Source organism: Perca flavescens, chromosome 21 (genome assembly GCF_004354835.1).
Source record: "Perca flavescens isolate YP-PL-M2 chromosome 21, PFLA_1.0, whole genome shotgun sequence".
NCBI lineage: Eukaryota > Metazoa > Chordata > Actinopteri > Perciformes > Percidae > Perca > Perca flavescens.
In genome coordinates, this window is record NC_041351.1 from 13,743,676 (window position 1) to 13,764,629 (window position 20,954).

General features: G+C 43.5%; 2 protein-coding genes across 6 annotated transcripts in view; one reads left to right on the forward strand and one right to left on the reverse strand.

Moving 5' to 3' along the window:
* The first annotated feature begins 40 nt into the window (after window positions 1-40).
* vwa2 (von Willebrand factor A domain containing 2) lies at window positions 41-19,227 on the forward strand. 3 transcript variants are annotated; one of them, XM_028567326.1, is made up of 15 exons: window positions 41-147; window positions 823-1,024; window positions 4,370-4,431; window positions 11,216-11,290; window positions 11,885-12,018; window positions 12,096-12,205; window positions 14,323-14,520; window positions 14,601-14,734; window positions 14,893-15,022; window positions 16,461-16,516; window positions 16,609-16,716; window positions 16,807-17,385; window positions 17,642-18,193; window positions 18,354-18,476; window positions 18,777-19,227. In XM_028567326.1, the coding sequence occupies exons 3-15, from the start codon at window positions 4,380-4,382 to the stop codon at window positions 18,905-18,907; spliced, it is 2,382 nt and encodes a 793-aa protein (XP_028423127.1). In that variant the 5' UTR covers window positions 41-147; window positions 823-1,024; window positions 4,370-4,379; the 3' UTR covers window positions 18,908-19,227. The 3 variants fall into 3 exon arrangements, with proteins under 3 accessions (XP_028423127.1, XP_028423129.1, XP_028423128.1); XM_028567328.1 differs by having other exon boundaries at window positions 823-955; XM_028567327.1 differs by lacking the exon at window positions 41-147 and adding an exon at window positions 475-500.
* A 1,194-nt stretch (window positions 19,228-20,421) lies between these two features.
* The window catches only part of afap1l2 (actin filament associated protein 1-like 2), a 40,928-nt gene continuing 40,395 nt past the window's right edge, over window positions 20,422-20,954 (reverse strand). For all 3 annotated transcript variants that reach the window (XM_028567232.1, XM_028567233.1, XM_028567234.1), the window contains one exon: window positions 20,422-20,922. In XM_028567232.1, coding sequence (XP_028423033.1) covers window positions 20,779-20,922 — 144 coding nt within the window. In that variant the 3' untranslated portion in view covers window positions 20,422-20,778. The remainder of the gene's footprint in view (window positions 20,923-20,954) is intronic.

Below are 20,954 nucleotides of genomic sequence, written 5' to 3' on the forward strand. Positions count from 1 at the left end.
TTTCTGTGGACATTTTTGCTTTAAAGCAAATGAATAAATATAGCAGCAATACAGGATTCAAACCCTTTCTCAGTCAACAGAAGGACGCGGCTCAAATGCCAAAATTGAACCCGCGAGCAGCTATAGCTGCTTTCAGGCTTCACAAAGGTGAGCAAAGTCAGCCACGCCTCGACCTTTGCAAATTGTTTTTGATTGATGGTTGCCATGTTTTTTTGTACTAATTAGCTAATTTATAGTATAAATGTGCATCTACTTCAGCCAATTATACCAAAGTTGGTGCTATTGAAATTGAAAAATCTACTCACATTACTGTTTTCATATTATGCAAATTAGCAAAAAAAATCCATCATGATGGACTTTTATTTTAGGTTTTTTTGTGGAACACCTTACATTTCAAGTCAATCTGACTCACGGTGTAAAGGGCGTGGCCTTTCCAAAATTGTATTTTTAGGCGTTAATTACAGCGCCAACATCTGGCCGATTAGAGTCGTATTTCTTGGGTAAGATATGGCACGTTTCCAGTTATTGGTCCAAGTTAGCTTTGTAAGACCATAGAGTATGTATATAAATGACGAAAATGAAGGGACTAAGACAATGTGCACGGAGACAAAAATGCGTTTGCATTATCTGACCAGCTCACCAATCTGTCTTTCTGCCCCTGGTATGCGCACGCACCCTGTAATGTTTGTAAACAGGAAACCCGTCTATATATTAAATTAAAATGGTCAATTATCTTGGATGAAGACAATTCTAACTAACATAAGTGGGTAGTGTTTACAGTGTGGCTTGGTCACTCCCAGTCTCCATACCTATCGTGTGCAGGATGAGAGGAGGATATTAGACCCTACCGGTGCAGGTACATCAGAGGTGGGCATGGCGAGTAGGTGGGGTCGCTGCTCTCCTCCTGTCGGGACCACAAGGCTCCAGCAGAACACGCCAGTGCGGAAACGAAGAGGTGAGGGGAGCCGGTTAGGACTACTGCCTATAAGAGTAACTAAGGATTGTGAACCCTGAACAGCGCATGGTAAGTGAAACGTTTTTTTCGCTCACAGAGGAAAGCTGGAGAGCGTATATTTTACTACAGTGCGGAACCTGCTGTAGCGCAGCATTTCAGTTTTGGATGGACTTTGCTTTTACATTTTTAACAAAGTAGCCGAGCATCGACAGATTAACGTACAATTTCTAAATTGAAAGGAATGTTAAGTCCGTCGGTGTGATGCATTGCACGAAAACGTCACACTATTACCATGCTCTTATAAGATTAGCAGTAGGCAATAAGAGACGTTGTTACATCAGGCTAGTCTAAAATACAAGTCTAAAGTAAAGCTGAAGCTAACTAGACCAACAACTCATTCTACCTACTTACTACTTAAGTAGGCTGACAGGCATCACTTTGTTTGGCTTCTTCAGTAAACCTCTTCTGCTTTGTTGCATGTGAGGGTCATGACCTCTGGCACCATCTTAGACCTGCCTTGACCCTTGACACATTTAAGAGTGGCCAGATGTTGGTAGATTTTTGAGATATTTCATCTTAAAATGGTAGCTCAGGTTTACCTGTTGTAGGAGCATAGCTGTGTGTTCAAGGCTGCATGACTTTGTCTTCAATATCTGCACACGGGTCTTTTAATTTGAGGTGTGATCTACATTGCAGACAGTTAATTGATCAAGTGAGAATGAGCCACCACATAAAGTTTTATTCTACTAGACTGGGTTTTTAATTAGGGCTAGGCAATATATCGATGATATATCGATATTGTGATATGAGACGAGATATCGTCTTAGTTTTTGGATATCGTAATATGGTAAATGTCTTTTCCTGGTTTTAAAGGCTGCATTACAGTAAAGTGATGTCATTTTTCTGAACTTAGACTGTTCTAGCTGTTCTATTATTTGCCTTTACCCACTTAGTCATTATATCCACATTACTAATGATTATTTATCAAAAATGTCATTGTGTAAATATTTTGTGAAAGCACCAATAGTCAACACTACAATATCGTTGCGGTATTGATATTGAGGCATTTGGTCAAAAATATTGGGATATTTGATTTTCTCCATATCGCCCAGCCCTATTTTTAATTGTTTCCTAGTAGTTTGAGAAATGTAATTCCCCTTTGAAGACTGAAGGAATTTACATCCTCTGTGGGGTGCCAGCTTGCTCGTGCAACCCAATTCCTATGCTTAAATGCATACCAGGACATTTCGAATTATAGTTGGTTGTGGCTTTTAATCAGACAGATGTCACATTGTGGAAAAAAAAAGTTTCCACATTTGTTCTTCAGTTGTTTTTAAAAGTGGCTATTTCAGGTGACTCACCCTGGAATAATTTTAACTGTTAGGATGTTTCACACCTCCAAGGTTAGCAAATCTTGGGATTTTTGTCTGAAGTTGGTCCAAAAACTAGCACTCCTTTCTAATTATAGACTACAGAGGCAGCACTTTCCTACCTGCCAACCAATTCAGAGCAGATGACACATCCATGGCTTAGGCCTTCCTGTTTTTTTTAAGGTGGTAACATTTTTATGTATGTCCCAATTTGGAATCTTAATGTTTCTATTAGATAAGGACTGATAGCCCATTAGTTTAACCATCCCAAGTCAGAAATCATTGAAATTGTACCTCACAAAATGACCCTGCTTTGGCATTTATTGTCATTGCTGATTTAGATTTTCAGTGACACAGTTTGAGTCCCGAAAGCAAGAGGGGACTTTTAGTTTAGCTAGGACTAAACTTTCAGCCAAGAATACAAGAAAGGTGTTCACAGACCGGAAAAAAGTGAGGAAGACCGAAAGATGAGGGGTGGAGGGTTCCAGAAGAATGCTTGTGAAGAGGGAGCCAATTTTGAGACAGGTGTGTGTAATGTGCAAGCATGACTGCTTCCTCCTACAAGTGTGTGTGTTTGTGTGTTTGTGTGTGTGTGTGTGTGTGTGTGTGTGTGTGTGTGTGTGTGTGTGTGTGTGTGTTCGTGTGTGTCCTGGTAGTAATGAAATCTCTTGTCCTCGCGACGTACCAGTGAGTGCACAAATAGAGCATCAGTAGCGCCTGGTGATGTTTATCAGCCCGCGGCTGCTCAAACAGCCACTGCATGACAGCTCTGCAGATCTGTATCAGAGACACACAGACTCCTCTTAAAGAGGGACTCCGTCCTGCACACAATTCTATCTCTGTCTCAGAAATACACACAGCTGTAAGGTTTCTCTGGCACGTCTGTCCTCTTTAGCCCACCCCAACACACACACGCAGAGAGGATAATATGGCCAAGCTTATCAGCGGCTAGAGTTAATCAAACCTTATCTGCAGCCCATCAACTTCTTATGTGTGCCCAGCAATGACCATACAGAATAAGGCAGGTCGGGTTTGTTCACTCAATTAACTGTTAATCAGGTACACCTGTGTGATTAAACGAATATAACCTTGCATTAATTAGGTACACTTGTGACACTTATATGGTTTAGTTTTAATAGTTTGTTGCCACTGCCAGAATCTTTCATACTTATGTATGTATTGGACTGTTAGGTGTTTTTATATACACCTTCGTGATAGGGATTCAGAATAAATTCATAAATTAAAATAAAAGGGTGGCACCTTTACCATTTATCCGCACACCTTGTATGATAAGCCTACACACTGCTGACAACCCACTTCCCAGGTGAACACACTGATGATGACACCGTCAACATAGAGGACATAGAGTCCTCGCACACTCGTACAGCCCTCATCGCATTCACGAGGTCCAACACATTCCTGTTAAAACATGCTTTCTTCTAAGCTTCCTTTAGCATACACACACATTAAAGGAAGATGTTTTGATATTGCTTATCTTTCTGACCCAGACACCATACAGAATGGTCCACATGTTGGGTGTCATGGACAGCTTTGTACAGTTTAGTGTGTTTTGGTACACACCAGTCCTTTTTATGTATACTGTCTTACAAACGCTGACGTGTGCATTGTGGTAAAATTTGTGAAACTTGCTGTTGAACAATTTTCTCCCCTCAATTTGATTGGTCCATGGGGAATAATAACCAAATCATTCTGATGTGCAGAACTCTTAACAGATACAGCTGTTTTAACGATATCTATGGCAGCTGTCAGTCCACTTTGAAAGGTCAGGGTTCGATCCACACTTAGCTGTGAAAACACGTTGAGGGTGTACTCAGGGTCCTTGAGGCAGCTGACTACTACACTGACCTCCCTTCACTTCTCCCCTGTCATTTTAGGGTCACAAAATACAAACTTATGTCCACACTAACGCCATGACTTCTGTACATATTTTTCTTTTTAACTTTCATCCAATCTCTCCTCTGCTCTTTGGTGTATCATGTTGCTTCCTTTTTTTCTAAGATTGTGCCCTTGTTTATCATTCCAGATCTCTCGACATGCACCCTGAGATCTATCTCTCCCTCCTCTTAACGCTGCTGCTTCTTCAAGGTTGGTTGACTGGTTTTATTACTGTTTGCGTTCAGTTTTACTTGGGGAGTGCCTTCTGTACCTCTCTGGTATTCATTCATTTAGATCAAAGCACAGTTTTGGAAGGTTTTAATGTAGCCTACCATATCATTACTAATGTTTGGTCACTTAAAAATCATTTGGTGCATACAGCAAATATACTAAATGTGACCGTACACAACCTTTGAGTCATCTTTACAAAGTATGATGTTGGCTGAGACCCTGTTACGTGTTTATACCTTTTGTATATCCACATTTATACATAGCATAAATACTTTGAACAGGTGGAAACAGCTAGCCTGGCTTTGTCCAAAGGTAACAAAGTCCGCTTACCAACACCTCTTAAACTCACTAATTAAAATGTTCTTTAGTTATCTAAAGAAATTGGGTAATGAGCTTGCCTGTCTTTTTTTGTCCAGTTAGATGATACGATTCATGCCACTCTGTATATGACCCTACAGCTAGCAGCCAGTTAGCTTAGCCTAGCTTAAAGTTGGAAACAGCCTGGCTCTGTCCAAAGGTGCTAGTTTGTGTTTATGAACCTCAGGATTTTAAAATGGGCCGTTTCTGGATTAATTAATGTTAATATTAGTCATATATTGATAGGTACAAGTGTTTACGAAAAGAAAGACTGAAGTCATTGTAATTTTTTAACAAATACAGGGATTCAAATGTTCAGTGTGTTTGCATGTGTGAGCATATTTGAGGTCTACGTCGAATGCATGGTGGAAAATGAATGATGCTTCGCCGATGCTCTTCTGGTCAACCTGAGATTCTTTACAAGATGTTTCGTTGCTTAACCCTGTCAGTGCTGAAGAATTCCCATTATATTCTCTTCAAAGTAATTTCCTCCTGTGCTTAAAATGCTGCCTATTTTCCGGCAAGTCAAATTTTGCATTGTTTTTATAGGGTATGGTCAGTTGTTCTCTCGGACCTGGGAGTGTCGGTATTTGCCTGAGGGGAGAGGCGAGAGTTGTGGGGCTGTATAATCTTTGAGTTGTTTTCAAAAATGACAGCTTTAGCACCATCTGAGGTTTTTATTACTGGCCGTTTTAAGACTTTGAACTTGAGCAAACCAGACTGTTTCATCTTGTCGAGACGCCCCCTTTTCCTCCTGTACTGACAACACAGATAACATGTTGCAGTGCTTCACCAGCTAGATATCCATGTAATCCGGCCTGTCAAGGTAAATTTCTCAGATAGGTAGGAGTGGATCCTAGTTTTTATCTTTGATTTCAAGCGAGTATTCCTTGTATCTTCCAGACTACTGGGATTAACGGCAATTAGAAATAAACTCCTCAGCCTGAGGATTCTTGCTCATTATCTTGGTTCTGATTTTTTTCAGCTATGTTTTCATACACAGACATTAAAAGATACTGTCATTTTGCTAGAGGCATTTGGCTGAACAGACAGACTTTTTGTTCAGCGCAGTGGGGCCCCGCAGACCATGAGAATGCAGCTTGCCAAGACCTGAAACTTTCACTATCAGGAGGACCTTGGGGCTGGACTGACGTTGGAATTAGGGGCAGATGAAATGGTCAGGAATGAGAAAAAGATGAGAGCTGAGGCCTCTGAGTTGCAGGTGGTACTTCTATTTAAGGATTACTGGTGGACATTGGGCTACACTTTAATGTTCTGTGACCTAATGCAGTTTGCTCCTTCTTTAATGAATTGATGATGGAAGACTTTGTGTACAGTATTGGATTTAATGAGCAACAGTTAAAGAGGAGTGTGAAGTCAGTGGCTATTTTTTCTCTGACATTAAAGTATTTCGGTAGAAATTACAGCATCATATTTTAGTAACAATGAAACTCTTAATACCTCTTTCAGGTTTTGATTCATAATCATATATTTAGTTCTAGGTGATTGTAATTGTAGTGAAATAATCTTTTTGTTGGTCTTTGTACCATGAAAAATACTTATTCTTTAGGATACCATGAACCACTACTCTCCTAAAGTTTACTATTAAAGTAGTCTTTGTTAAGTTGCAGCTGATGTTTTTCAGAATAAATCATTTACTTTTGATACTGATAAAATGGATTGCATTTCTCCCCCCAAAAACATCATTGTCATATTTTTCTTCTCCCAAATTCTCACTGCACAACTTTAGCGACAGAAAGATGAGCAGAGGAGGAGGACAAAGTCAGTGTTAACACTAAATCCTCTCATGCAGGACATGGAACCTTTCTTTGATGTATCTGTCTTTCTTCACCTTCACCTATTTCACCTGATTAGCAGGCACTAAATCAACATGAGGCGGACAGCCTGAGGCATTACAGCAAAGTTGACGGGAACAAACTCACATTTTCTTTCCGTTTTGCTATTCAGAGAGTGGAATCTGTTTAATGTGGAGATGCATGTAAAACCACTCGAGCGCTCGGTCTCTGCGCTGAACAAATGCCTCTGTGACCTGTTGGGGTTACCAGGGACAACAAGACGGCGTGTTCAAATGGGGTTCTGAACAGGGCATCACATGCTCTTCTCTGGGCCGTACGTGTGCCTGAATAGAGCTACGTCCCTTCAGTGAATGGAGCCAAAGAATGGTTTTCTTTACTTGTCCACTCACATTAGCTCTGAATACTTAATTATCCATTCCAGAAGGGGTCAAGTTGGATACAGCGGACTGTATTGGCTTCAGGGACAGCATGTTATTTTCTTGTACTTCTGAAGGCTCTAATGATTGCTTTTTAAACGGCACTAAATAGACACAGCTAACATGGAAAAGAGTTGAGATTTATAGATCAGTGTGATTATTTTTCTTGCTTAGTTCTTGCTCTTAAAGCTGAGAGAAAAGTTAAAATAAGTATAGATTTGTGACATTTTTGTCAAACTTCCTTTCCTCCTGATCATCTTTCAACCCCTTAGCATGGGACCCACTGCTTTAACTTATATTGGAGTACAGGTAGCAGGTTGTAATGAACAGTGGTGGAAGAAGTATTCAGATCCTTTTTACTTAAGTAAAAGTATTAATACCACACTGTAAAAATACTCCGCTACAAGTAAAAGTCCCTCATGGAAATGTTACTTAAGTAAAAGTATGTAAGTATCATCAGGAAAATGTACTTAAAGTATTAAAAGTACTCAATGTAGAAAAATCCTCACACTCACTAGAAACGTTAAAAATCCATCCATCCATCCATCTTCGTCCGCTTATCCGGTGTCGGGTCGCGGGGGGAGCAGCTCCAGCAGGGGACCCCAAACTTCCCTTTCCCGAGCAACATTAACCAGCTCCAACTGGGGGATCCCGAGGCGTTCCCAGGCCAGGTTGGAGATATAATCCCTCCACCTAGTCCTGGGTCTTCCCCGAGGCCTCCTCCCAGCTGGACGTGCCTGGAACACCTCCCTAGGGAGGCGCCCAGGGGGCATCCTTACCAGATGCCCGAACCACCTCAACTGGCTCCTTTCGACGCAAAGAGCAGCGGCTCTACTCCGAGCTCCTCACGGATGACTGAGCTTCTCACCCTATCTCTAAGGGAGACGCCAGCCACCCTCCTGAGGAAACCCATTTCGCCGCTTGTACCCTGGATCTCGTTCTTTCGGTCATGACCCAGCCTTCATGACCATAGGTGAGGGTAGGAACGAAAACTGACCGGTAGATCGAGAGCTTTGCCTTCTGGCTCAGCTCTCTTTTACGTCAACGGTGCGATAGATTGAATGCAATACCGCACCCGCTGCGCCCGATTCTCCGACCAATCTCCCGCTCCATTGTCCCCTCACTCGCGAACACAACCCCAAGGTACTTGAACTCCTTCACTTGGGGTAAGGACTCATTCCCTACCTGGAGAAGGCATTCCATCGGTTTCCTGCTGAGAACCATGGCCTCAGATTTAGAGGTGCTGATCCTCATCCCAACCGCTTCACACTCGGTTGCGAACCGATCCAGTGAGTGCTGAAGGTCGCAGGCCGATGATGCCATCAGGACCACATCATCTGCAAAGAGCAGCGATGAGATCCCCAGCCCACCAAACTGCAACCCGTCCCCACCCCGACTACGCCTCGATATCCTGTCCATAAATATTACAAACAGGATTGGTGACAAAGCGCAGCCCTGGCGGAGGCCAACCCTCACCTGAAACGAGTCCGACTTACTACCCAGAACCCGGACACAGCTCTCACTTTGGTCATACAGAGATTGAATGGCTCTGAGTAGAGACCCCCTCACCCCATACTCCCGCAGCACCTCCCACAGTATCTCCCGGGGGACCCGGTCATACGCCTTCTCCAAATCTACAAAACACATGTAGACCGGTTGGGCATACTCCCAGGCTCCCTCCAGGATCCTTGCGAGAGAAAGAGCTGGTCCGTTGTTCCACGACCAGGACGGAATCCGCATTGTTCCTCCTCAACCCGAGGTTCGACTATCGGCCGAACCCTCCTTTCCAGCACCTTGGAGTAGACTTTACCAGGGAGGCTGAGAAGTGTGATACCCCTATAATTGGCACACACCCTCTGGTCCCCCTTTTTAAAAGGGGAACCACCACCCCAGTCTGCCACTCCTTTGGCACCGTCCCAGACTTCCACGCAATGTTGAAAAGGCGTGTCAACCAGGACAGCCCCTCCACACCCAGAGCCTTGAGCCTTTCTGGACGGATCTCATCAATCCCCGGGGCTTTGCCACTGTGTAGTTGTTTGACTACATCAGTGACTTCCGCCTGGGAAATCGACGACAATCCCCCATTATCCTCCAGCTCTGCCTCTAAGATAGAGGGCGTATTAGTCGGATTCAGGAGTTCCTCAAAGTGCTCCTTCCACCGCCCCTATTACCTCCTCAGTTGAGGTCAACAGTGTCCCATCCTTACTGTACACAGCTTGGATGGTTCCCCGCTTCCCCCTCCTGAGGTGGCGAACAGTTTTCCAGAAGCACTTTGGTGCTGACCGAAAGTCCTTCTCCATGTCTTCTCCAAACTTCTCCCACACCCGCTGCTTTGCCTCTTTCACGGCAGAGGCTGCAGCCCTTCGGGCCCTTCGGGCCCTTCGGTACCCCTGCACTGCCTCCGAGTCCTCCGGGATAACATATCCCGGAAAGACTCCTTCTTCAGTCGGACGGCTTCCCTGACCACCGTGTCCACCACGGTGTTCGTGGGTTACCGCCCCTTGAGGCACCTAAGACCCTAAGACCACAGCTCCTCGCCGCAGCTTCAGCAATGGAAACTTTGAACATTGTCCACTCGGGTTCAATGCCCCCAGCCTCCACAGGGATGCCGAAAAGCTCCGCCCGGAGGTGTGAGTTGAAAGTCTGTTGGACAGGGGCCTCCTCCAGACGTTCCCAATTTACCCGCACTACACGTTTGGGCTTACCAGGTCTGTCCAGAGTCTTCCCCACCCTCTGACCCAACTCACCACCAGATGGTGATCAGTTGACAGCTCTGCCCCTCTCTTCACCCGAGTGTCCAAAACATACGGCCTCAGATCAGATGAAACGATTATAAAATCGATCATTGACCTTGGCCTAGGGTGCTCTGGTACCAGGTACACTTATGAGCATCCCTATGTTCGAACATGGTGTTTGTTATAGACAATCCATGACTAGCACAGAAGTCCAACAACAAACAACCACTCTGGTTTAGATCAGGGAGGCCGTTCCTCCCAATCACGCCTCTCAGGTGTCTCCATCATTGCCCACGTGTGCGTTGAAGTCCCCCAGCAGAACAATGGAGTCCCCCACTGGAGCCCCATGCAGGACTCCAGTCAAGGTCTCAAGAAGGCCGAATACTCCGAACTCCTGTTTGGTGCATATGCACAAACAACAGTCAGAGTTTTCCCCCCCACAACCCGCAGGCGTAGGGAGGCGACCCTCTCGTCCACCGGGGTAAACTCCAACACAGCGGCGCTCAGCTGGGGGCTTGTGAGTATCCCCACACCCGCCCGGCGCCTCACACCCTGGGCAACTCCGGAGAAGAAAAGAGTCCAACCCCTATCCAGGAGTATGGTTCCAGAACCAAGACTGTGCGTAGAGGTAAGCCCCACCAGATCTAACCGGTAGCGCTCCACCTCCCGCACCAGTTCCGGCTCCTTCCCCCACAGAGAGGTGACGTTCCACGTCCCCAGAGCCAGCGTCTGCCGCCCGGGTCTGGTCCGTCGAGGCCCCTGACCTTCACTGCCACCCATGTGGCATTGCACCCGACCCCAACGGTTCCTCCCACAGGTGGTGGGCCCATGGGATGGAGAGGGAGTTGCCACGTAGCTTGTTCGGGCTGTGCCTGGCCGGGCTCCGTGGCAAACCCGGCCACCAGGCGCTCGCCGACGAGCCCGCCGTCTGGGCCTGGCTCCAGACGGGGGCCCCGGGCTTCCTCCGGGCAGGGTCACTCCATCTCTGCTTAGCTTTTTAAAAATAGTTCTGTTAATCAACTAAGTGTTTAATCTGCTAATTGTTTCAGCTGTACTTGTAGGCCTGTATATTGTTGGGTAGTTTCATTTATAATAAAACCTTGTGTTTATGAACTACATGTCTTTTGTGTGCAAAAACCTTAATTTGTAAAGTAACTAGTAACTAAAGCTGCCAGATGAATGTAGTGGAGTAAAAAGTACAATATTTCCCTCTGAAATGTAGTGGAGTAAAAGTAGAAAGTGGCTTGAAAAGAAAAGTACCTTAAATTTGTACATAAGTACAGTACTTGAGTAAATGTACTTAGTTGCATTCCACCACTGGTAATGAAGTATGTTTCTTTAATGTTATTCTTGAAAAAAAAAAATGTTATGTGCATAATACTGTGAAGTTAGATGTATTAGACATTTGACTGACCTGACTGTTGTTTGTCCCTCCTAGTCCAGCAGGGCACCTCAGTGCAGGAGCTCCAAACCAGCCATGAAAACATCGTAAAGATCAACTCGGCAGGAGAAAGTGAGTAGAGTAAAGATTCTGCTGGGAGAATAAATCTGTTGACAGAGTTACACAAACATGTTAAAGTATAATGCCATTAAATAGTGTAGTAATTAGCTAATAAATTGTGAAGCAGAGTGACAAGACTTTGGAAGAATCCTTCGAGGTGGTGGGTGGTCTTATTAGCCCGGTGTCTGTGTCACAGAGGAAAGTGTTTGGAGGTGAATACGCAGACAGACGGCACACTCTCGCCGTCTCTAATGGCCCTGAGTGTGCGCCTTGGGAAATAAATGAGCTCTGGCATGCTAAGCTGTTTTTCTCTTATTCTGTCAAGGTATTATTTTCATCTGCTCCAGCCCATTAGATCACTAACCAGGATAATCCCATAATGCCCATAAACTGTAGAACAATAGAATAGGAACTTGCTGCCAGAAATGCAATGAATGAGATTAGACCTACGTCTTTATCTAGATATCGTGTGTGTGTGTGTGTGTGTGTGTGTGTGTGTGTGTGTGTGTGTGTGTGTGTGTGTGTGTGTGTGTGTGTGTGTGTGTGTGTGTGTGTGTGTGTGTGTGTGTGTGTGTGTGTGTGTGTGTGTGGGTTTTTCATGGGAAGTGATGCAGTGCTCAGCAGCCATGGATATCCTCTTCCTCATGGATGGCTCCTACAGCGTGGGGAAGGGCAGTTTTGAGAGGTGCAAACACTACGCTATCAAGCTCTGTCAAGCACTGGACATCGGACCAGACAAGGTTTGTTTTCTTTTGAGTCTTCCTACCTGTCTTTGTCACATGACAATCAATATTCACTTGATCCCACCCTTGTCCAGGTGAGAGTCGGCTTGATTCAGTTTGGTTCCACTCCTCGGCTGGAGTTCGCCCTGGACACATACACCACCAAACAGGAGCTCAAGAAGCACATGAAGAAGATCTCTCACAGGTGTGTTTCTCCTCTCATCTCAACCTCTTGTTTTATGTTGATGACACCTGAGCAAGTTACATTCACTCAAGAAGGCCGTGAGATGTGGTTGGAAGCCTATAAAAAAGCTAGTAAGAGAATAGAAGAGGATATAGTATCCTAGGTATTTGTTCCCATGATTAAGAATGAGCCTTCCAATCCCCCATTATCCTCCAGCTCTGCCTCTAAGATAGATCTGTTCAGGAGTTCCTCAAAGTGCTCCTTCCACCGCCCTATACCTCCTCAGTTTTCCCATCCTTAATGGTTCCCCCCCCCTCCTGAAACAGTTTTCCAGAAGCACTTTGGTGCTGACCGAAAGTCCTTCTCCATGTCTTCTCCAAACTTCTCCCACACCCGCTGCTTTGCCTCTTTCACGGCAGAGGCTGCAGCCTGGTTAGCTCACCTAGTTGAGTGTGCGCCCCATGTAGAGAGGTTCAGTCCTTGTCGCAGCGACCGTGGGTTCTGTTCCGACCTGCGGCCCTTTGCTGCATGTCATCCCCCTCTCTCTCCCACTTTCCTGAAAAAAAGTGTTAATTTTTATATGACCCTCTGTCAGAGATGAGAGGGAATTGGGTTTTACATGGACAGAAATCACAGTTATTACCCTATTAATGTACAGTATATGTATTTACTGTATATACAAACAAGTTGTTTGTAGTGATGAGAACATTTTATGGTCAACTTTTTTGGCATGCTGCAACTTGTCACAATTGTCTGTCTAGTGTAGTAGTTTTTTGCTAATGCTCCCTGGAAAGGAAAACAAATTAATTTCAGATTAGAGGGGTGCACCACAGGTGGTCACTGGATATTGGTGTGTGTGTGTGTGTGTGTGTGTGTGTGTGTGTGTGTGTGTGTGTGTGTGTGTGTGTGTGTGTGTGTGTGTGTGTGTGTGTGTGTGTGTGTGTGTGTGTGTGTGTGTGTGTGTGTGTGTGTGTGTGTGTGTGTGTGTGTGTGTGATATCGCCTTAAATCCAACTAGTACCTTAGAGAGTTCAAGTGTAGCAGTATAATGTAAGCACATGTTTATTCATGCATTATTGGGACTCCACTGTTTTAGTTACATTTTGTATATTTGACATTACAAACACAATTCTATACTATAAAACTTTTACTTTGCAATATTCCTCTCTACTCCTGATATGACCAAAAATCAGAATTGTGTGCATGGTTACATATGGCAGCACTGCAGTAAACAGTTTAACATAAAAAGTGTGCAAGAGACTCCCACTCTCAGTTACAACTGAGAAGGGTCTGGTGTCAACCAGGCTACCAAATAACCACTTTGTTTTTAATTTAGTGGCTGAATCCACTCTGTGGAAATAGTTGTCTGTGTTTAACTTGCCTTTTCAAGGATTTAGTTTGTAAGCATGGAGAAAAGATATATTGTAACAGCAAGTCTCAACTGGGATAAAAACTGTAAACAACAGCTGCAAAAGCTAATTATCAAATGCAAAAAATATTACTTACTTCTGTATCCAGCATTATTGTGTAAGATAACCCACTGCAATTCAAGCAAGTGTCTAAGTTATAACTTGTCCTACATGTGTCTACAGTTTGTGTTATGTAACTAAGCTAAGAAACCAATACCCTGTGTTGTTCAAGGTAACTAAGATCTTTTAATCATGCCTGAAGGCCTTTGAACTTTTCACTGTATTGTTTTGTAGTTTCAGCACTCCAAGCAGACATAGTATTGTTTTTTACAGCTGGAAGAAAAGGATCAAAATGGGAGATATGTTAGGATGGCATCCAAGCACCTCACTACCTAAACTACTAGCAGTTCTGTCTCTCAACAATCACAAGATACTGTGAATCTGTTTCTTTGTGTCTAGTGGTGAGATGGGTAAAAACTGAAGAGAAAAAAAGAATGGGTTTCTTGAGCCCTGGGTTGATAAAACTTCAGCTAACACTCAGACAATTCATTCCAAGAAGTGAAAGAGGAATCCAACCGAAATTGGTCTGTGGTTTACTTTGGCAGTGATATGCGGTAGATTATTAATGCTGCTGTCTTCTGTAGTACAGTACACATTCCCTAATTGTTCTGTTTCAGTATTGTTCTAGCAATAACATAAAAAAACACTATTCCAATCTCTGAACTCCCAGAGGAGGCAGCACCCAGACAGGCCTGGCTCTGAAGTACGTGCTGAGGAAGGGTTTCCCAGGAGGCCGTAACTCCTCCACTGCGGCCCAGATCGCCATCCTCTTATCAGATGGGAGGTCTCAGGGCAACGCCGTTCAGGCGGCTGCGCAGCTCAAAGAGATGGGTGTTGTCTTGTTTGCGGTGGGCGTTCGCTACCCCAGGTTTGTTAATGATCATTGCCAATAATAATAATACTACTTTTTGATTGCAGTGCAGTCTCTAAAAATGGTTTTGTTCTTAGGTGGGAAGAGCTACATGCTTTGGCCAGTGAGCCGATGGAGAGCCACGTTTTCTTTGCAGAGCATTTCTACGATGCTGTCAATGGCCTGTACACCACACTGAGCACCTTCTCTGTCTGCAATGCCACACCTGCAGGTGGGATTCTTTAACACTTTTTCAATTATAACTTCCCTGTCCGTCGCAAAATTCCTTGTTTTGTGTTTCTCTCCCTAACGCCTTCCAACTCTTGTCCCTATGTAACTTCCCTCATATCCCCACCTGTCCCTCCACAATCCTCTCATCCTGTTCCCCAGGCTGTCAGGTGGAGTTGTTTGCCTGTGAGAGGAAAACACTGGAGACAGTGAAAGAGCTGCAGGGGAATTACATGTGTTGGAAAGGCTCCAAGGGGTATTCCCCATACACGTCTCTCTGTCCATACTACAGGCAAGTTTACATGATTTCATAAATAATGCAAATTTTCTTGTCGTCTTCCTTATCTGAAGTCAAAAATACAGTCTTTATAAGAAGATGAACTTTTGCACTTTTACAAGAGAAAACCCCTATTCACTAAAACTGGAGACTGTGTGTAATAGCTACAACATCACCTCAAAACCAAAATTCCTGACAATTTCTTTACAATTGTACAATACAAACTAGAGATATTCCTATACTGCCTAAAACGCTGGTATCGGGAAGTACTGGGGTTTATGCACCGATCCGATACCACGTAATAGAGCCCTAAAGAAAATCTACGTTAAAGTAGTTTATTTATGTTCTTTTTCCGTTATAACTGACTGTCAAACTGGAGAATAAAAGAAAGTTCTGTGGCATTCATTGTTTGTGTTTGTTCATGTTTCACAAAGAGTTTAACCTGAGCCAGACCGACAAAACAAAAATCACATCCATACAGGGATAGTAGTATACAGTTGTTAAAACATAATAAAATATATGACACACTGGTATTGGATCGGTACTCGGTATTGGCCGATACGCAAGTTCAGGTATCAGGTATCAGAATCAGTATCGGGAAGCAAAAAATGGTATCGGGCCCTCTCTAATACAAACTTTCCTGTAAATCACCAGGCGATGTTTGGTGGGAATGGTGGACCCACAGCAATGTCTGGCAGGTATTGAAGAAGCCACAGAAATTGATTGATGATAAAGAAGGGTGCTGGTGTCATTCTGGGTCAAACTGGGGAGAACAATCTGTGCAGTGGAACCAAATATGTAACACTTGTTTTTCATTGCTCAATGAACCATTAGACTGTGGTTGTTCAACAGGGCGACTCCCATCCGCTAATGTGTCATTGTGAGTGTGTTAATAAAAACAAGTGAACTTCTCTCAGACCCTCCCAGGGCAAATTAAAATAGCCTTTGACTATATTCATTTCACAGCACATTGCAACTTTACCACAGTGAAATGGCCAAAACCAAATAGAGCTTAAGTTTAAAGAACCATCACAACTTTTCAATTGATCTTCCAAATCTTTTTTTCTCACAAATCCATTTAACTGCCCATCAATTTAGTTAAAAGCTAAATTTAAGCACTTGTTGGTACCACACAAACTAGGACTGCTGCTTGTTCAATACTGTAAACTGGGTCTATATAATATCCATATAAATAAAGGTTCACATAAATTACAGTTGCAATCCAAGTGAGATACCAAATTTGTACATTATTTTCAACATAAATAAATGTAAATATATAATGTGTATGCTTATTAAATTTTATAGTGAATTAGCTGATAGTCAAGGCTCAATGTTTGCCAATTTGAAAAGTAAAACTTAATTTACTTTAGAGAAGAAAAATATACATTTTTTATTCATTTTCAACCTGACAAAACAAGTGAATTTTGTGTTTGTCCATATATGTGTGTTGCAGGTACAACAAGGTGTACAAGAGACACCAGACAGTCTGCCATCGGACTATCTGTCCAGGTAACAACACTGCTCTTCCTCTTTCTTTCTTTTTTTGAGATGATGTGGATTTGTGGGACACCCTGCTATTCTCTCTCTCTACTATGCTGTAGATCCCTGCGACTCTCAGCCCTGTCTGAATGGTGGCACATGTGTATCAGAAGGTCCAGAGGGTTACCACTGCGTATGCCCACCTGGCTATGGAGGAGACCCACACTGTGGTCCGAACACTGTCTTCAGACTTACTGAGATATATTTAATGGCTGCATACTAACTCAAATGAACTAACTTGATCCTCCATCCCTCCTCAGCTCCCGCATTATCACTGGACTGCGCCGTAGACCTGCTGTTCCTGGTGGAGGGCTCTGCCACGCTCACCTTGGAAGGCTTCCTCCGCCTTAAGTCCTTCTTAAAGCGCTTCCTGCACACTGTGATCGGGTCTGACAGCCCCAGTAAAGTCGGCCTGGCGGTGTTTGGTGGAGAGACCAGAGTCGAGGCCCCGGTGGATAAGTTCAAAGGGGACCTGAGGGGTCTGGTTAAGACTGTGGAGGCACTTCGACCAATCGGCGGCGAGACCCGGACAGGCCAGGCACTTCGCTACGTCACACGTCACGGCTTCGTGAGCGCGCCAGTCTTTGCGGACGTTACAGACGACCTGCCCCGCGTGGTGGTGCTGCTCACCGCCACTCCTGCTGTGGACGAGGTGGTAGAGCCCTCTAAATATGCACGAGACAGAGAAATCTTTCTGATAGGGGTGGGACCAGACTTCTTAAGGGGACAACTGAATAATGTTACAGGAAATCCCCAGAGGACTATCACCTACACACCACATGATTTCAGTGCCAAGATCCCTGAGCTCAAGGCTAAGATCTGCAGTGTGGATACACAAGGTACTGACTGATTGACTGACTACTTAATACCCTATAAAATATCCAAATTGCCATTAGGATCCAGCTATTCCGAATGTGAATAACAATGTTATTTTATGGTCATTCCTTTTGAGGGGCATTTTCATCCATGAAATGCATGAAAAAAACATTTCTAGGGTCTTGAAATACCACTTCTAAATCATGTTTCAACTAGTATTAATTGTCTGTATATTTAGACAACATATTTCTTTGTCTTTTTTTTTTTTTTTTTTTTTAGGTTGCCTTGGCCAAGCAGTAGACCTGGTGTTTGCCCTGGATGCCTCAGGTGGTGTCAGCCCCAATAACTTTGCCACCACGCGCGACTTTGTGCGCATTCTCACCGTCCAGTTCGACATCAACCGTGACGTGGCTCAAGTGGCACTTGTGGCCTACGGTCGGCGAGCCACCACCGTCTTTAACCTGGACGCCCATGAGAGCGGTTCTGCCATCCTCAAGGCTGTTGATGACGCCAGCTACTTGGGTGGAGTGGCTTCAACGGGCGCGGCTCTACTTCACATCCACTCCAACGTCCTGACGGTGGCCAAAGGTGCACGGCCCGGAGTCAACAAGGCTGTGGTGTTGGTGACGGACGGTTCAGGCGGGGATGACGCTGTTGTCCCAGCTCAAAAGATTAGAGATAACGGAGTTTCAGTGTTTGTGATCGGTATCGGAGACATACAGAGAGAGAGGCTGCTGCAGATTGCTGGTTCAGAGGAGCACATGATCGCGGTGTCGTCTTATGAAGATCTCAAGTATTTTGAGGACGTGCTGGTGCAGATGCTGTGTTCAGGTGAGAATGCAGGAAAGGATCTGTTACAAAGCAGGATAGCTTGTTCTCTCCTTTTCTATGGATAGGAGGAATTAAGATACAAAAGGCTCAGGGACCTATACGAGATATGAACTTATTGTTGTAGTAGCCAGCTCATTTATGATACATTTCTTTCTATTAGAGGTTAAAAAGCCAGTTAACCTGTGCAAGCCCAACCCATGTATGAATGATGGGACCTGTATCCTGTCCGGAGGGAGCTTCCGCTGTCAGTGCCAAGGCTATGAAGGACCACACTGTGAAACAAGTCAGTGGCATTAAGGAGTCTTCTTTCCTCATTTTCTTACTCCATTCTTTGCTTCCACCTTCGTGCCATCCATAATTTCACTGTCCTTACTCCTTCCTAAAGAAACCGTTCCTCTTATCTGTCTGTCTATCTAATCAAAGCTTTTAATTCATTCGGTTAGATCTGGTTTTCCACTCTTGTTACTTGCACAACTTAACTTTGTTTTAATGTTGTGATCGCCATGTTCACAGCGACCAAAAAGTCCTTGCAGCAACAGCATCATTTGCATTTGTGTGACTTTTTTCTTTGGTTTGTTCATAGGAAGCAGCAGGAATTCATCCAGAGGAGATCTCCCGAGGCCTGCTGGTCTCAGGAAGAAGAGCAGACAGAAGAAGAGTCACCAGGAGCTCCTGCATCACTATAAACTGCACCGTAGGACACATGCTACCTGATACATACATAAACACACATAGAAACGAGTCACCTATGGACACATAAGAACCAAGGATGTTTGCGGGTACACAATGGAGTAAAGGGAAAACTAATGTTACTGTTTCAATATTTAAACTTGCACACAAACTTCAACGAGTGCCTTCTAACTGTGTGTACTACTACTGCAGTGTCTATCTGTGTCCTAGTTTGTCACTGTGCTCACTGTTGTGCATTTGTCTCAACATGGTTCTCTTGTCTATTCAAAGATGTAAACTTTTATATCATATTAGAGTGTATATCTGTGTCATGATTTTATTTTTATTATACTGTATAATCACCACAACCGCCTTTCCTTCTTCCAAACAAGACAAAATTTGTAATTTGTGCCAAAAAAAAGCTTTATACCAAGTGATCTATTTTTGTTTCAACATATTTTACAAAAGGCCCCTCCTGAATTCACTCAACTCATTGAGTTTTTTTAGAAGGTAAAAAGATTGTTTGCTCTCACAACATTGTTGTTTAAATATATTTATATATGTATTTCATATGTTATATTAGTGCCATGTAACTAACTGTAATTTAGAAAATAAGGCTGGTTTTGTACTTTAACTTACCCTTTACTATTATCTCTTTTGCGGAAAAGAGAAACAAACTTCCATAATACATGATTGCCAATCCAGTAGAATTTTTCCACTTGTACAACACCCAACAAGGCCTAAAATGATATATTTGAAATGGCAAGTCATTTCAATTATTAACCTAAAGTACAATTTTAAAGTGCTCATTTTATGCTCATTTTCAGGTTCATAATTGTATTTAGAGGTTGTACCAGAATAGGTTTATGTGGTTTAATTTTCAAATGGTTGTTGTACTGCACATTGCTGCAACTCCTCTTTTCACCCTGTGTGTTGAGCTCTCTGTTTTAGCTACAGAGTGAGACATCACACTTCTGTTCCATCTTTGTTGGGAGTCGCACATGCGCAGTAAGTACTGCTAGCTCGTCAGTTGCAGAGTATGAGGGCGTGCCACGCTAGCAGCTAGGCGAGCATTATAATGTGAGTTACAAAGTGACGCACCTTTGTCACATAAGTAAAGGCTGGACTACAATAGAGCTGTTTCGAGCAGTTTGTGAACAGTGTTTTCTGTTGGAGATGGTAAGTCCCTTTGGGGTGGATTTTGGGCTTTTTCCCTTTGTAAACCTATAACGGGTACAAAACGATATATAACACAATAAAGGAAAGGGGAAAAGCCAAAAAGCATAATATGAGCACTTCAATATTTTCCCAGTAAACATCCTGTTATTAAATGACTCCCCATCATGAATGCTTTATTACTTCCATCAGTGAGAATTGACTGAGTTGACTCTAATTATCATGCTCAATTTCTAATGCTGCACGCTTCCATTGTCCTTTGCAAATTTCAAAGTATTGTTACTGAAGTGAACTTTTGGTCCAGTTTCATCAGACAAGCTGGACGGACAGATGTAACGTTAAAGGCAAAAGGAGACCTTTGCATAAACACATGTCATTGCCAGTATTGTTGTCAGTACATTTTTATTTGAATAAAAAGTGCATTTTTTAGCTAGCAATACAAGCCAAATCAGGCTGAATAAAGATGTAAATATATTTACATCTTGGCTACCAGCATATATGAACCAAGCTACATCTAGTTTACAAAATGGCCAATTAGTAGAGGGATGTCTTTCTGTCTCAGTGGTTTCAAATGTTTGGCTGTTTTCCATCATTAAGAACAATTGTCAGACTGGCCAAAATGCTACTAGATCAATGTCTTTCCTTTAGCAAATTGAGAACAACTAGTTGAAAAGTCATTGAAACTAAGCTGATCCAGTGGTGTTTGAGAAGACAGCTTGTGCATCTCTCTGATTGGCTCTTTATAGTCTGGGCAAGGAGGTGATGAGGATGAAGGGTGTTGATATGAATGTCCAGACCAGACCAGACCAAGAGAAACTTGTGCATTTGAGAAGTGAAAGGGCATTCAGGTTCCCCTTTAGGTGGTGGTTTTTTTTCTCCCACTCCTGTCAATACAAAAAGGGATGACCGTTAGGTA

Excerpts from the sequence above, each read along its gene's own strand:
- vwa2 (XM_028567326.1), top strand. The coding sequence starts at position 4,380 with ATGCACCCTGAGATCTATCTCTCCCTCCTCTTAACGCTGCTGCTTCTT. Across the intron at positions 4,432-11,215 it reads AACGCTGCTGCTTCTTCAAG|TCCAGCAGGGCACCTCAGTG; the intron begins GTTGGTTGACTG and ends TGTCCCTCCTAG. Across the intron at positions 14,521-14,600 it reads GTGGGCGTTCGCTACCCCAG|GTGGGAAGAGCTACATGCTT; the intron begins GTTTGTTAATGA and ends TTTTGTTCTTAG.